Source organism: Emys orbicularis, chromosome 1, assembly GCF_028017835.1.
Source record: "Emys orbicularis isolate rEmyOrb1 chromosome 1, rEmyOrb1.hap1, whole genome shotgun sequence".
Lineage (NCBI taxonomy): Eukaryota > Metazoa > Chordata > Testudines > Emydidae > Emys > Emys orbicularis.
Window position 1 is genome coordinate 286,670,444 of NC_088683.1, and position 17,499 is coordinate 286,687,942.

Consider the following 17,499-nt stretch of genomic DNA (forward strand, 5'->3'; position numbering starts at 1 on the left):
ACACAGACGTAGCAAAGAAAATGAGAATTTGGGCTAGGCTAGGTGAGTTCTGAATGCTCAGAGATGACCCATACCTGCCAATATTGGTAGGACAGAGTGAGGGCAGCCAGTTTCAGCAGTTTTATGGCTTCAGTCCATGTGAGCATGCTCAGTACAAGCCAAGCAGCAAATTGGGGGGAGGGGGGGGCGAGGTGGGAAAACACATGACCCCGCATGCCCTCCCACATGTTGCCTCTGGCTCAGAGACAGGACAATTACATTAGGACTCATTATATTACAGCAGCCACCATTAATTCTTGCTGTGAGCTGAAAATCAGAATTTAGCATGTAAATTGACAGTTGCCTATCTGATTTAGCCAAATATTACCTGACAATTTACTCAACTAAATTGCAGTTCAGTACCATAATAGCCACTGTGAGTTTTCAACTGAGAACATTTGTCCCCACCATAATTAGTGCTGAAGTCTGAAGACAGGCAGTTGTCAGGATTCCTTTGTGCTATTTTTAAAGGCCCATTGAGCAGTGGTAGTGATATGTAGATACGCTGTTGAGGATAGAAGGCATTAGTGTCTAAGGGGACATCTTCACTACCCGCCGTATTGGCGGGTAGCGATCGATTTATCGGGGATCGATATATCACGTCTCGTTAAGACGCGATATATCAATCCCCGAATGCGCTCCCCGTCGACTCTGGAACTCCACCGGAGCGAGCGGCGGTAGCGGAGTCGACAGGGGAGCCGCGGCTGTCAATCCTGCGCCATGTGGACCCCAGGTAAGTCGATCTAAGATACTTCGACTTCAGCTACATTATTCACGTAGCTGAAGTTGCGTATCTTAGATCGATCTCCCCCCCCCACCACCCAGTATAGACCAGCCCTTAGAAGGAAGAGAAAAGTAGAAGAAAGAGCCCTAAAAGGAGAAAATAAGGATAGCTGGTGGCAGAGACTTCAAAAAAGGGGAGGAGGTTAGTAAAATATGATAATGTGACAAGTAAGATTGGATCATGAAAGCTAAAGAGAAACCTAAATAAAGGATGCTGACTATTTAGAATATACAATGTTCCATTGAGAGAGAAAAGGTGGGTGAGGTAATATCTTTTACTGGACCAACTTCTGTTGGGGAAAGAGACAAGCTTTTGAGCTCCCCAATTGCTCAAAAGCTCCTCTCTTTCAGAAGTTGGTCCAGTAAAAGATATTACCTCACCCACCTTGTCCCTCTAATATCCTGTGACCAACACTGCTACAACAACACTGCAAACAACAATTAATGTTCCACTGTCATTCAATTACTAGAGATAGTGGATCTCCACAGCTGGGATTCCCCTGGCACGAGGTAGTCCCCGGCTGGCTTCATAGAATTGGCAATTAGATCACCCCATGTTTTCAGGAGCTTGTAAAGGGGACTCCAAGAGAAGGGTTGTGGCTGGAGTACTGCTATGTTCTAGCAAACCTTGGCTGACTGATAGAACCTGGGGCACCCAGGCTACCAGGCCATAGTTTAACCAGGTGTTTAATTGCCCCTTCACTCACCCCAGAATCAGGAAGCTGAAAATGGCTTCTTTGCTGCTCCTAACCTGAGCTGTGCTCTGTGAATACTGGAGGCAACTTATGATTGAGCACAAGTCTTTTTAAAATACTTTTGTGAAAAGGCAAGGTTTGCAGATGATTGTATTTGCATTTTTCTATAGCATTTCAATTGTTTATTATACAGTAGAAAGCAATTCAGCCATTTGGCATTTAAATATAGCAAAATCAGACCATTAATGCTGTTGTTTAAGACTGTTCATTTTCCCTTTTAAGCCCTATCCCTCCTCCCCTCAATCACATGTTGGAAGAATAATTACCATTCCTGTAAAAGGATAAGCCATGTTCAGGACAAGAGCCTGGACAGAAGCCACAGAGTCTGTCTCCTGGTGCTAGTTATTAACATCTCTGTAACCCTTCTGTCAGGTGGAGCTGGCAGCAACAAGGGCTGGGGTCAATATCCAGGGGCTCCTCTTAACAATACAAAACCAAACCAGCTCACGCCCCCACCTAGAAATCTGGGGGAAAATTAAACATCTCCCCTGGGAGCCTCTAGGAGGTAATGCTTCCACTCCTGCAAGCACTGAGTCTGTGTATAACAAAAGGAAAAAAACGCTTTTATTAAAAGGGAAAGGGAACCTAGCATTAATTTGGGAAAACATCACAACCATGATTCAAAAACATGTAGCCATAAACAAACACCCACCCCACAGTACATTGGGCAGTGTCCTTTGCCTCAGTTTCCCACCTTCCTGCATGATAGTCCAATGAAGGAATATCCCTTTAACATACCATTTCCCTTTCCCTCCGCTGCACCTCAGTCACAGTTGGTTGTCCTTAATCAGTAAAGACCCAGGGTTCAGAGATGCATTCACATGGGTCCACCTCCCCACCCAGAAAGCTGGGGGGCATTGAGCAATGCCTCTGCTGCTGCCAGCCACCACCTCCGCAACTGGCTCAGTGCTGCTGCCGTTGTTATTTCTGCTGCTGTTCATTTTTTACTGCCACTGTTACATTTGCAGCTCACTGCCACCATTAGCTCTGCGACTGCTTGCCACTCACTGTCCCTTCTGTGATGTTGCATTCTGAGGTTCCCCTTCTTAGCCCAATACTTAGTGATTTCAGCTTTTAGTAATTTCGCTGGGTAGAAGGGCACCTCTGGGCTGCTGTCCCTCTGTTGTTTTTCACTGCACTACTGTCTCCACACCAGCTCCAAGGCTTAGCCCACTACACCTGCTCATCAGTGACTTCAGCTCTAGTAATCACTGAACAGGAACTCTCAACTGAGCCCAATCAGCTCTATCCTTAAACAGAGAAAAGGGTCAAATGGTATCTTGGGCTGTGTCTAAACAGCAATGTAAGCCTAGGGCTAGTGGGACTTGAGTCAGCTGACCCATGTCTGGGCTTGAGTGTCTAAACTGCATTTTAACCCGAGGTTAAGCATTTTCTGACCTGTGCTCAAACTTAGGGTTCTGGCATCCACACTGCAGTGCACCGACCTGAGTCAAAGTAACCCTATCCCACATTGTCTAGTGCCTCCCCCACCCTAAATGTTGACACTCTAGTTCTAGGAATGTGGTGCACTGTGGGAAAACTCTACAGCCCACCTGTTTCCTAACTATAGCGGTGCTATTGATGGGACTCAGGTGCCATAAGGAGCACATGAGTACACAAACTGCATAGTTAGCTCCTTTGGTGGCTGTCTCAGTAGAATGAGTACAATTTGAGATGGCTTTATACTGAATTACCATCTAATCTGAGAGTTAGGCTCTCCACCTTGAGGCTGAGTCACACTGGCAGGAAAATGCCCATGTGCATCTGTTCTGAGGATACTTAAGACATCAGTCTCCAGGGCTATCAAACTACTAAAATGAAACTTTGCAATTCTTAATTTTTCAAATGGGCTGTTCAATGAAGGTGTGTTTGGTTTTATCTGTTTGTTTTGAAGTTTGACATAAAATTAAGGTATCAGAGGAAAAAACACACACACATCCCAGCCTGGCTGCTGCCGACTACAGAGTGGTGAAATGCATCCTCAGGGCTTGGGGTACAGGGTGCTCCAGCACCCGCCAGGGATCCCTTAGCCCTGCCTCTGCTGCACCCCAGGCAGGGGCGGCTCTAGGCACCAGCAAAGCAAGCAGGTGCTTGGGGCAGCCCATTTGCAGGGGCAGCAGCTGGCAGGGAGCCAGCATGAGAGCTGAGAACCAACAGGGGGCCCTGGGAGCTGTAGTTCCTTGGTTAGCTCCCTGCCTATAGAGCCAGCCCTGGAGCAGGGAAAGAACTACATTTCCCAGCATTCCCTTGGCTGCTATCAACAGGAAAGGGAGGGGGAGGGACTATGGTAGCCGAAACCTCATGCTGCAGCTTGCTGTGAATGGAGAGCTCACTGCTAGAATGGGGTGGCACTGTGAATGGGGAACAAGTATGACCAAGGAGTAGAAGGCTTTGCCCCAGATATCCCCTTCAGAAGACATCCCCAGCCTGGATTAGGGATACTGGTGTGACCTCACCTTGCAGCCCCCAAAGAAAGAATTGGGTGGACTAAATGGACAGTGCCCCTCTCTATCTGAAGCCTAGCAAGGGAGGTACGTGGATCCCACTAGAATTTAAAATGAAAAGTAAGGAAGAGGAGGCTCTGGACCTGGGCAGCTTTAGATACCGTACCAGGCACGTAGGAGGATTTCCACTTCTGAGCCATGGAAGCAGAAATTGACTTTTTCTTTCCAGATTTAGCTAATATTCAGAAAGGGAATCTAGCACCTGCCTTCCAGATTTGAACACCTCAAAATTCAGGAGTGCTCAAGCTCAATTTGGGCAGCTGTTACTTCATTTCTCCCAAATAAAATATACTGATCCACTGTAACTTTCTGTAGAAAAAGTAGGATAAAATTGAGCAAGAAATGCTTCCCAGTGGTTATTAGGACTGGAATTGCTATTTTCAACAGCCATTGTCTTTTTTTTTTTTTTTTTTTTAGTTTTATTTGTTTAAAAGGAAGACAATGATATTGCATTGGCAAATTCCCCATAGAAAGAAAGAGTGGAACAAAAGAATAATAAAGGCACCTCAACTTTTCCTCATTTATGGAGGACAGTCTTATAATAGGCATCCAGATATCCTTCAATCACACAAGCTGAAAATTGTTCCACTTTACTAGAGTTCTGTAACCATATGGGAACCAATCCTGTCTGTGTTCTGTGCACATCTAAAATTCCTGCTGAATGACCCACCCTGGGAGTGAGTTACCAGTGACCCAGGGCTGTGGCGGAAGGAGGGTGCAATTGGCGGGGGACAGCCCAGGGCTGGGGCGGCAGGGTGTGTGTGTGGGGGGGGGGGGCACTGGTGGTAGGGGAAAGGGTGAGCCCAGAGTTGGGGCAGCAGGGGGTGTGGGTGGGGGGAGGCCCAGAGCTGGGGCAGCAGAGGGCTGCGGGGGGTAGACCAGGGCTGGGGTGGGGGGCAGCCAAACATTTTTTTGCCTGGGGTGGCAAAAAACCTAGAGCCAGCCCTGACCCCAGGAGGCTGTGGGGGAAGTTCTTGGGCTGGCTCCCACTCACTGCCCTGACAGTGGATGCAAACGCAGATCCAGGGAGGGCAGGGGAAGCTTGGGAGCAAGGGCCAGAGATTGGAGCAGGGACCAAACGCTGCCCTGCAGGAAGTGGGAGCAGCAAAGCTCTTAGCTCAACCCGACCCTTGGAGGGATGACGCCCCAGCATCCCAGCAGTCAGGAATTGTCTCGTGTTTTGCAACTTTGGCAAGCTCCGTGCGGCAGTGAGGAGGAGCCAGAGCTGCTGCCATCACCACGGGAGTAGCTGGAAGGGAGAGTACGCTCAGCCAGGCAGTAATGGCACTTCCAGCCCACTTCTCTGCCGCCAGGAATTGTGGGATTCGCTTGGAGGACTCCCAGGACCAGAGTCAACCTGGGGCCACATGTACACAGAAAACCAACAGGACTGGACTCTAGGTGTTAACTTAACATGGGTTCGCACCCTCCAGGCCTGAAGGGTCCTGGGACTCTGGGTCTGAGCCCTAGGTTAGCACAATTGCAGTGTGGATGAAAGGGGGTGATGCCCTGAGCCCAGGCTCAAACCTAGGCTTAAATTGCTGTGTAGACATACCCGAGGACTCTTTCAGCACTATTAAACAGATGTAGTGTTTCATTACAAAGCCTGTAGTACGGTGGTTGATGAAATGATGTCTTCTACCTTGATCCTGCCCTGTTTGAGTACCCAAAACTTCCAGTGAGGCCTGTGTTTTATAAAGTGCTGATGGTGACAGTTGCTACATACATTGTTTTTATTGATTATTGTACTTACAAGGTCACGGTGCTCCAGACCAAAATTTACCTCATGGGACTCAGCATAGAGTAGGAGCCCACAGTTGAGGATGTGGAGGATTGGGACAGACAAAGTAGGCAGCAAAAATGAGCAGCCATGCTGTAAGCTTGTGGACTCTCTCACAATCCCCGGCAAGAACCACTGCTACACCCGAATCCATTGCTGGCCCTTGCCTCAGGCACAATTTATTCAAACACAGAAAAATCACAACGTGACACAAAACAAAGCAATTCCCTTGACCAAAGCAGGCTGCATTCCCCAGCGACTTTCCACCTTGCCTCTCAGACCTGGAAAGAGGACAGTCCCTCTTCAATCCCCTGCTGTGTCATATGGCAGGCAGGCAGCTCCTAATCCTTTCCTGGCTGTTTCATCCTGTCACACATTCCCTAATCTCATTTACGCAGGTATAAATCTGAAATAAATCAGCTGAAGTCAGTGGAATTATGCCAGATTTACACCTGCGTAACTAAAATCAGCATATGCATTGGTGTATTTTCAAGATCCCCAGAGATTATTACAATTGCTAGAGTGTAAACAACAGCTAAATAATTACTACACAGTCTCTCTAGATGATCCCCAGTTACGATTTTGGCAGATTATCCTAGAGCTGCTTCATGTGTGGAGACTACATTGATTTCAATAAGAGTTCGACACACAGGCTAGCTCCTATGTGCATAGTAAACAGTTTTAGTGCATTTGCACAATGAAGAGAATCAAATTTAATGATGGCCCGTCATGGGCCTTGAGAAGATAAAGGCCCAATTTTCAGAGGTGCTGAGCACTTGGAGCTCCCATTGCATTCAGCTCAGCGCCTCTAAAAACTGGAGCCTAACTACATTTTCTTTTCATGCATTCTGTTACCAGAAGTGTATAGTAAGAGCTCAACATAATGTTCTGTCAGAACTTTGGCCTTGGCTACACTGGCGCTGTACAGCGCTGCAACTTGCTGCGCTCAGGGGTGTGAAAACGCCCCCCCCCCCCGAGCGCAGCGAGTACAGCGCTGTAAAGCGCCAGTGTAATCAGAGCCTGCAGCGCTGCAAGCTACTCCCCTCGGAGAGGTGGAGTACATACAGCGCTGCGAGAGCTCTCTTGCAGCACTGGCAGCGCGACTACACTCGCGCTTCACAGCGCTGCCGCGGCAGCGCTGTGAAGTCCCAAGTGTAGCCAAGGCCTCTGTGTGAAATCATTAGGAACAGCATTCACCATATGGATAAGGATATTCTTTCCTGAACCAGACTTTCTCTGGAATTCAAAATATAGTGGAGTAAATATTCCAATGCAGCTATTCTTTCACATTTGGTTTATATTTTCAGTGACATCTTTTCCATGAATGTTAAGACGAATTCTTGACTCTTTGACAAGCCATTTCAAGACAGCTAGTATGACAGGTTCCCCCAACACCCAACTGGTCAAAACAGAATTGAGTGTCAGTGCAAATATTCATAAAAGTCTCTGTTAACTATATAACACATATTACACCCCAGAGACACTGACACTGGTGATAAACAAGGACTCAGTCACACTATGTCTAAGCAGTGTTCCTTAGAGTAAGCTTACAGACTCCTTATAGACTAAACCAACATTTTGCACAAGAATTTTGCTCAAGGCAGGATTCAAAATATAAATAATAGTTTGTCAGGTTTATATAAACACTAGTACACTTCCAAAAAACAAATTAAAATGTGGAAAACCAGAGTAGTTTCAACAGTGTATAAAAACAAATAAGATGTTATGCTAAAAAAGGTTACATTTCCTTCTGCTTCAGTATATAGCATCAGTTGATATCCTGTCTACTGTATATCCTCACTGCGAGCAATGCATAGCAAGGTAAAAGGCGATTTACATAAAAACAGACCAACTCCTTCAAGGAGACATGCATAGCATATCTCATCTATATCCCCCTTAATCCTTTCTGAAGCAATAAACAGTGCAAATTTCAGCCTGAATTTTGAAATTTCTCATCATTTCTACAATGAAGAGACGAGGTGGATGAGGTAATACATTTTATTGGACCAATTTATTTTGGTGAGAGAGACAAGCTTTCGGGCTACACAGAGCTCTTCTCCAGGTCTGGGAAAAGTACTCCCATGTCACAGCATAATGGAACAGATTGTTTAGCATAAGTAGTTAGTACAGATTGTAAGGGGCCATTCAAGGTGAAGTGTCCCGTTAACTCCTCTATAGTCATGGGACAAAAAGAAGGGATTAGTGGATTAAAGATTGTTGTAATAAACGATAAATCCAGTAACTCTGTTCAATCCATGGCTTTTCATGTCTAGCAGAGTTGTTCCAATAAAAGCTACTACCTCACCCACCTAGTCTCTCCAATATCCTGGGACTAACATGGCTACAACTACACTGCATTCCACAAAGAAGGTCTGTTTGCTGTGAAGTAACAATTTTTCATTAACTGTGAGAGAAAAAGAGGCCCTAGAAACAGCTTCATGGTGCGTTCCAGCATCACAGACAGAAAGTAATAAAAATGAATGCATTGTATACAACCCCACTAGCACAGTGAACACCCATCATCTTATATACACCCACTTAGTTAATGCTTATATTACAACCGGGTCGAATCCTATAGTGCTAGATGCTGTACAAACATAACGCAACAGTCCCTGTCCCCAAAGAGCTTACAGTATAGGAGAGTACATTACCTAAATTAAGTACAACAACTTTGGCCAAATGAGTGTACCTTGTCATGCCAATAGCTGTTCCAACTGACAATGAACTCCAAAGAGCTCCTGCCTCCTGGGTGAGTAGAGTCCACTAGAGTCAGGGCACTAGACTGGGACTCAGAAGCCCTGGGTTTTATTCTTCGCTCAACCACTTATCTGCTCACTTCACTTTTCTTTTTCATCTATCTTGTTCATTTAAACAGTTCTTGCTCTGAAGAGCTTACCATGTGTTTGTACAGCACCTACCAGTATGATCATGGTGCTACTGTTATACAAATAATCTTTTTTTTATGCTTGCAAATAGTTGTAATCATTGAAGTGTCATTAAGTAATTAAATATAATTCTAAAGAACTTTCTTGTATGAAAGGAAGGGAGGATGGGCTCCTATAATGATTAGTGTCCTCAAAACAAAACCTCTTAGGTCGCATGTTCTATGACTATGCAGGGGGGTAATCTTTTTTGCAAGGTGAGGTATCCACAAGGAAATACGTCGAACTTCACAAGTTTTATTCTTTTTCTAGTAGACCAGTACACTAGGTAAACTAATATCTGTGTCATGGAATAAAATAAGCCACACAGAAGAGGAAGGTGGGGGCAGCAGGAATGGAAGAGTATGAGAAACATAAATGGAATGGTACTCATTTGAAACTGAACAGAAGTTTGCACAGCAGGTACTGATCTGTCATTTCTTCCAACAATTTTGGTTCTCCCTGCTGGTTTAAAATCCTCTCACAGGAAACTGTTTGAAGCCACACTTTCCCTAGACCACCACCCATGCCTTTATCTCTGTGGATTAAGAGCCTAAAAACAATGCCATGCGTATCACTGAGGAGAACTGGGAGAGATGGTTTTCTGAAGTCCACAACAACTTTGTTCCTAGCTGGCAAGTTTTGAACAGCTCCGTATGTGACAAAGAGGAAAAGTCACCATTTGCCCGATCTAGGTCCCCTGAGCAGTGGGAGCCTCTATGGGGGAGGCATAAACCTGTTAATTACATACCCCAGAAGCAGGGGCTTGGGAAGAGGAAGCAATAATTTGTTTCATTTTACTTGTAATTTCAAAATGTAATAGAACAATAAAATCAAGACTACTAGACAGATCCTCAGCCCTGGTCCCACCCCTTTAGACTGCCGGGAAGCTAGCTTAAACACAGGTAGCCCTGAGTGATTTAAAGACAGCATAAGTGGCTCTATACAACCCACTCCTGCCCCTGTCCCCATCCTTCACTTTAGTAGATATTCCAGGATGCGCCAGGGTAACTAAGAGGAGGTGGTGGGGCTGTGTGGCCAAAGCATGCTGTGCTCTGGCAATCCTGGACTGGCAGAAAAGCCTCATGGGAACCGCTTCAGATGAAACAAGTTAGAGCTGCTCTAGGGCTCTAATTCATGTCAGGCACCAAGCCGCCTTCTAGGACTGAGGGAGAGAAATGGAAAGGTGGAGAAAAGCCAGCTATACCCCACACCGAGGTATGCCAAGCATTGCTCATTCAGGTGTACCTCAGCCTCCAAGCCATTATAGCTTTAAATGGATTGATAACACACGTTTTTCTTGTCCATAGCAAACAAAAATCTCCTTTTTTCATATTTTCTTCCAATTAATGTACGCACAGTTGCCCTCCTTCTCTGCATCTACATTGTTACAGCACCTCTCCTGTCGGCTAGCTGCTAAGCACATGGCACAATGAGATAGATACGATGGGTGAAATCAATGACAGACTCCTGAGCCCAAAGAATTTTTAATCGAAAAGGCCCATGATGGTCGGAACAATGAACAGATTAGGTGGATTTTATATCTATATTTGAAGAAAGTAAATGTCAAGAGGTCTTCTAGTCCAGCCCCCTATGCTGAGGCAGGACCAACTACACCTAGACCATCACTGACACACATTTGTCCAGCCTGTTCTTAAAAGCCTCTAGTGACAGAGATTCCATACTCTCCTTTAGCCTATTCTATTAACAACCTTATAGTAATATCTAAACTAAACCTCCCTTGCTGCAGGTAAAGTTAATTACTTCTTATCCTACCTGAGTGAACATGGAGAATAATTGATCATCAGTCTCCTTATGACAGCTCTTAACGTAGTTGAGGACTTATCAGATTCCTCCTCAATCTTCTTTTCTCAAGACTAAACATACTACTTTTTTAACCTTTCCTCATATGTTTTGTAAATTTTTTATTATTGCTGTTGCTCTCCTCTGGACTCTTTCCAATTTGTCCATATCTTTCTTAAAATGTGGCACCCAAAACTGGACACAATACTCTAGCTGAGGCCTTACCATTGCCCAAAAGAGCCGGACAATTACCTCCTGTACCCTATATATGGCTAGGGTGACCGTATTTCCCAAAGGGGAAAATGAGACACCAAGTGGGGCTAGCCCGAACCTTCTCCCCAAGTGGGGCTGGCCCGGGCCGCTCATTCGAGACACCCTCCCTGCATGGGGCTGGCGTCACTGTATATATATATATATATACACACACACACACACACATATCCTCACAAATAATATGAATACATATAATGTATTATTTGTAATATTGATTTGTATAATGCAGTATAAATGACTGTAGAGAGTATTATGTATTTATTTAAAATATATACTGTCCTTTTTGCTTGGAAAAATGCCTCTCTCCCAAACTAACTTTTCATACTGATATAATACAACTGCCTAACAATTCTAATTATTTTACATTTCAAAGAAACTTGAGTTTTCCCTAACGTAACATTAGCAGCATTATATTAAGGGAAATTCTTTGTTTTAATACGTTTGGGATTGAAGTACCTCAATTTTAAAATCAACAAAGCCTTATATAGAGATTAGTATTCACAAATGATTTCCTAAAACGGAATTTCAAGCATTTTTGTTAGCCCAGAAATATGAAAGTTCAAGTAGGAATAAGTACATCTCAGGAATAAATTGCCAAATGTATTTGAAAACAAAGGCATTATAACATCCTCTAAGCAGGGCTAGACAAAGCAGTGGTGAAAACACCACTGCACTGTCTATACTACAACCTCAACTATTGCAGAAAAACGCTTTCAAACATTCCTATGGTGGAGACACCACAGCACAGATCCAGGTTCAGATCTGTCTTTGCCACTTGAATCTCTTCTCTACATCACAGACTGAATAATGCTAATGCTTTGCTATTTTGGGAAGTTCACTATGTGTCCAGATCTCACACCCCCAAGCTTGGGAATATTTCTGCAGCCGCTGACTGACACTTGGAGGTGGATCCAGAGTTCCACTCTGGGATTTTGCTTCAGGTCCAACTCTAAAATAAATCCAACAGGCCAGGTTATGAGGTGAAACAATATCACTTTATTTACATATGCCAACAAGAAAATCTAATGATGAAGTGGGTGGGGAAAGTAAAAAAACAGGAACATTATTAAATATTTTTTAAAAATCAAGACCATATGAACAGGAGAAAAAAACCTTTTAAATATGTAAACATGGAGCGAGATCTCTATGAAGTGGAAAGAACATGTGATTGACACTGCAGAATGTTATCCTTTGGCTATGACCATGGAAGAAAAACAATATGCTTGAGTTATCTGTATTTAGGAACTTGCTCTCTCTGGCCCAGTAATTAACCCTTTCCTAATTTTCACTTGAGTTTTTACATCATTATTGGGTCTGCTCCTGCAATTGGATCCACTAGAGAGACACTACACAAATGTGGAGCTTAACTGACTTCAGTGGAGCTCTCCACAGAACAGGGTCTGAGCTAGTGTATCCAAGTAACTGCTGGATCAGGACCATTATCATCACTTAGATGGTGCTAAGACCCAAAACACACCAAGTACTTGCCAAAGGCAGAGGAAGACACAGTATCGACCCTGAAGAACTTACAATTTAAAAAGACAAAAACACATGAAGAGTGTGGGAATGGAATATAGCATAAAAGCAAAGGAAATGTAAGGGTACATCTACACATTAAAATAAACCAACCCTGCAACAGCAAGTCTCAGTGCCTGGGGCTACTTACTGGGGCTTGCACTGCGGGGCTAAAAATAGCAGTGTCGATATTTGGACTCAGTCTGGAGCCTGGGTTCCCAGAGCTGGGTTTCAGAGCCTCGGCTCCAGCCCAAGCCTGAACATCTACACTGCTATTTTTTGTCCCACCGCGTGAGCCCTGCAAACCCAGTGCCATGACCTCGGTCTGATCCTCACTGCCGCAGGGGTCTTTTTTTCCTTTGTAGATTACCCAGAGTGAGAATGTGTACACATATTGTTAGTTCCATGGATTTTTTTTTTTAATTAAGGTTTTGTGGGTATTTGCTTCAAGTTGGCTTTGTAGAGACACAAGCTCCTTTCAATCCTTAAACTGCTGGACGGGTTATCATCAGCAGGGATGGACCCCTCATATCCTCCACATCTTAAGGACATTTTCCATTAAGACACCATTTTCCTCCAATTCACTGCCCAACCAGCTTGCAATGGTCTATGCAGCCCAGCCTACTCCTGAGAAAAAGTGTCATTTTTACAGATCTGCATCTGCTCCTACTCCCACTTGGGAGTATATTAAAATAGAACTACTCTCTACACTTGGAGCTCAAGATGTGATTCCAGCTTGAGGAGACTTACTCCTGCTAGCTCTCAGCATAGCCATGACAGAGTGAGTGGCAGGACAGGCTAGCGACTCTGAGTGCATGCCCAGAGTCTCGGATGCGCATGCAGTGGGGGAAGCTCACCTATCCTGCAACTGCAGTATTTTATTTTGAGCACTCTAGGTCGACGAGAACTAGTGTGAATACATCGACTCGAGCTGGGAATCGTACCCTTCCCTCCTCCAGTTTGAAATGTAGACGTAGCCTAAGATGCCAACTCCTCCAAACTGGCCTTAACTCTCATTTTATACTCTAATCCAGGTAGTGTGTAAACTAAGAAAGTTACTTATATGTAAAACCAAATAAACTGAAATCTAGTTGTTTTTTATTTACCTGTCAAGATCTAAGTTCACATTTTATGCTACTTGTATTTACAAATCTTAGAAAAATAAACCAATAGCAGATTTTGTTCTTTTCACCTATCCAATCTGACAGGATTCACACTCACCACCCTCCTTAGCCCAGCTCCTTCTTCCAAGCCTGGGAGAACAATGAGGCCTGGCAGCCTGCCACAAAGGACAGTTGACTCAGGCTTTTTCAGACCAAAGGAGAGCGAACATCTCCAGCCACTGGCTTCGTTCCTCCTTTGGGCTGCTCTGTCAAAGGCTGCTGTAGCACACAGGGAGAGACCAATCTCTCAGGTAGCCAAGAGACACATTTAGGGCTTGATAGGTCAAACCCAATACCTTGAATTGCGCCCAGAAGCAATTGCAAGTCTGGTTATATCACGGAACACAAGTGTGTTCCAGGTGAGGTTATCATGAACAGAGAGCTTAGTATGTAAAAATATTTTCAAGTTCACTTTTAACTTTAGTTCTGCACTAATTAATTCAGTACAGCTCTAACTGCTTAAGTTTTGAGGGAGCTGCAGTAAGTCCCATTGGCTGTGGCACTAAGGGCACTCCTTTCTTACCAAGAATTTCCCACTAATACGGATATATTTCCTGCCCTGCGATTAAATATAACAAAGATAATTTTTTTAAAAAAAAAGAGAGTGTGCACTACCCTAAATTACCTAATTGTACATGGAGGCAAGTGGGGAGGTGATATCTGTTATTGGACCAATGTCCATCAGTGAAAGAGACAAGCTTTAGAGCTTCACAGAGCTCTTCTTCAGGTCTGGGAAAGGTAACCAGACTGTGACAGCTAAATAGAAAGTGGGACAGATTGTTAAGCAGAAGGGGTTAACACATGTTGCAAGAAACCACTTGAAATGAAATGGGCAATTAACACATATACCACATAATTGTACATACACATCTATTCATATTAAAAATGTAACATTCATCAATATTTACCATACAAAGATGCCAAACTATTTTCCTTTCCCTGGAACAGGCAATAACTGGTAAATGTTGACTTTTTAAGATAGCAAGCACTATAGGGTCAAGCTGTTAGCATTCAGCATTGCCTGGGGGAGATTCTGACTCATGCAAAATTAAGAGCGACAGAGGTGGTTTTGTGTTGCAGATCTCATGCATTTAGCTTCCAGGTGGTTGCTATGGTGAAGTATCTATCACACGTGTGCACTCTTCAATACCTGGTTAGTCATTACTAGTTTCACTGGAGATGCCAGCTACAGGGAGAGAACAGTAATGCTGGCTTCTGTGGACTGGAACAGGGTGCAGATTAGAACAGATCCAATTCTTTGTAACCTGGATTTCTTGGTGAGTATTATTTGGCAGTATCAGAGTTAGTCCTTCAATGTCTTTTCTGACTAGGAGGCAATAGTTTTATAAGGTTAGAGAACACTTACATGAGCAAGGGATGCATTGTTAAACTGCGGGTGTTAAATAAACCTTGAGCAGTTCAAGAAAGAATTGAAAAACAGTGCCCTATTCCATTTTCTCTAAGGCCTGGTCTACACTACGACTTTAATTCGGATTTAGCTGCTTTAATTCGAATTAACGCTTGACCCGTCCACACAACGAAGCCATTTAATTCGATTTAATTCGATTTCTGTACTCCTCCTCGACGAGAGGAGTAGCGTCAAAATCGGTATTGTTAATCCGAATTAAGGTTAGTGTGGCCGCAATTCGATGTTATTGGCAATTAGATGTTATTGGCTACCCACAATGCAACGCTCTGGAAATCGATGCTACTATGGTAGCTTGGACGCACACCACCGAATTAATGGTGCCTAGTGTGGCCGAATACATTCGAATTTATAAAATCGGTTTCCTAAATTCGAATTATATAAATTCGGATTAATCCTGTAGTGTAGACATACCGTAAGTGTTAATAAGTTTCATAATAGTGGTGATGCTTGTTTCTCCAGTTCTCTACACATATGCTAATGTGATTTTTTAAAAATCCAAATGATAAACAGCTGGGTAATTTGATATCATATATAACAGCACTGGCAAAAAGGCATAAAGTTTAAACCAAGAGTCTGGGGAACACACAAGGTTTACCTAATAAAAGTAAAGTATTTTCAGAGTGCATACTGTCCCCTTGTGTACAACAGAAGTATTACCATTTGTAAGGCAATTTCTACTACACATTTAAAAAAACAAACAAACAGATATTTTATTTGTCATCCAATACTTTGAAATAAACTCACTAATGTCTTACAAAATGATTTCCACATATTCAGTTTTCCAAAACATGTACCTTTGGAGCCCAAATTTTCCATTCGCGATCTTATCTTCTGTAGGATGACTTTAAAAAAATTGAGTGAAACTCAATGAGTGAGTGAGTAAAAATTCTACGCTCCTCCATTTGGGATTTGTAATAGTTAAAATTCATTTTGCACCTCTGAGCTATTGTATTTGGCTGTATGAAGACATGACGCCATCAGTTTTATATATTCACTTCACATTTGGTATATTTTACTCATAAGTATAAATTTCTACCTTTTAAAAGCAAATTAAGGAAGCCAGATATTCTGATGCACGTTTCTGAGACAAGTTCCATAGTAGCAGAATCACACTACATAGGGCTCTGACTCTTATTAGGACAACTATAATAGTGTACTTGCAGACCTTGCTTTGGTTCAAGAGATTTTATATTTTCCAAAAGTAATTTTAAGGCAATAAGAAATTTGTATGTCTTCTAAGCAACATTTGGCTACAAGAGATTCAATGTTTATTGTCCTTGGAGATTTGCATATTCTTGCAAAAAATTCAATGAGTTCTAAAGGCTGAATAATAAAATCTTCAGTAGCTAAGTGTTGTAATAAAAAGTTATGCCATGGATAGGGGAAAAAACCAGATACAAACACAATGTTTGCATTGCACACTAAAGCACAGCATGATATTGCTGAAATAGATTCTTTATTTCTGAAACATTCCAAAACAGCAGTATACACAGTTGTAATCAAATATTCAATCATATGCCATTATAAGAAAGCATTGATTAGTGCAATTGGATTTTGTAAAAGGTCTATCAAAAAGATTTATTTGCATTAAAACTCATTCATTTCCCATAAGCAACCATTATTAAAACATTACAATTTTATTTTTTGTAATAAAGTATTGAAAAACGAACTGTAGTTTAGTGACCATTGCACCTTTTAAGTGAAATGTGGTTTATGCTGCCATTATAAATACAAAACACTATGATAATAAATTAACATGTGAACAAATGGATGAAAGACAAAATTATGTTGACCCAGCTGTATGGCAGTTTCCAGTGAATGTTACTCTTTTGTGCTTTGGAACATAAAAATTACTGTTTTCATATTGCCCATAGTTTGTTTTTGAAGGATATGTTCCTAGTGCTAAAAAATAGTACATTACCACAAAAACATTATTTATGGCACACACAAAAATTAAATCCTCTCTCTGTGGTTCAAGCAAGTGTGAAAGAAATTAAGTCAAAAAATAAAATTCTTGGAAACACTAAAAAAAAATGCCAAGCTTATATCATAGGCCCCAAAGTTGCAACGAAATGCATATCATCTTTACAGAGTACACTGAATAAATTATCATACTATATGGCAAAGCTGTTTGAAATAGTGGCATTTCTTAACTCTCTCAAAGGAAGTACGTCCGATATTTTGCACATATATAAAAATTTCTTAAGTTCTAAATGACAGTATCGCAACTGTTAGTTTGATAACACTGCAGTTTTCCAGGTAAATGACTAAGTGCAATATTTAGTCTTTAATAATGTTCATTTTTTAAAAAAATGACAGGGTATAACGGATATTCTTACATATTAAAACTCAATGAAAATAGTGTTGTGGGACCTTCCCTTCCTGTAACATAGTTACCCAGCCAGCTGGGTAGTAGAAACCACATTATTTCTTTTCCATTGTTCAGGGGCATCCGACATCAATAGCAGCCGTCTCTCCAATTTCCATCTCGTAGAGTACTAAGAGAAGAAAGAGGCTTTGGAGGCTGAAGAAAA

The 17,499-nt window shown here is 42.6% G+C and overlaps 1 protein-coding gene across 3 annotated transcripts in view; it reads right to left on the reverse strand.

Moving 5' to 3' along the window:
- Positions 1–17,423: 17,423 nt before the first annotated feature.
- Positions 17,424–17,499, reverse strand: part of SLAIN1 (SLAIN motif family member 1) — an 80,053-nt gene continuing 79,977 nt past the window's right edge. For all 3 annotated transcript variants that reach the window (XM_065422553.1, XM_065422545.1, XM_065422562.1), the window contains one exon: positions 17,424–17,499. In XM_065422553.1, the coding sequence (XP_065278625.1) occupies positions 17,424–17,499 (76 nt within the window).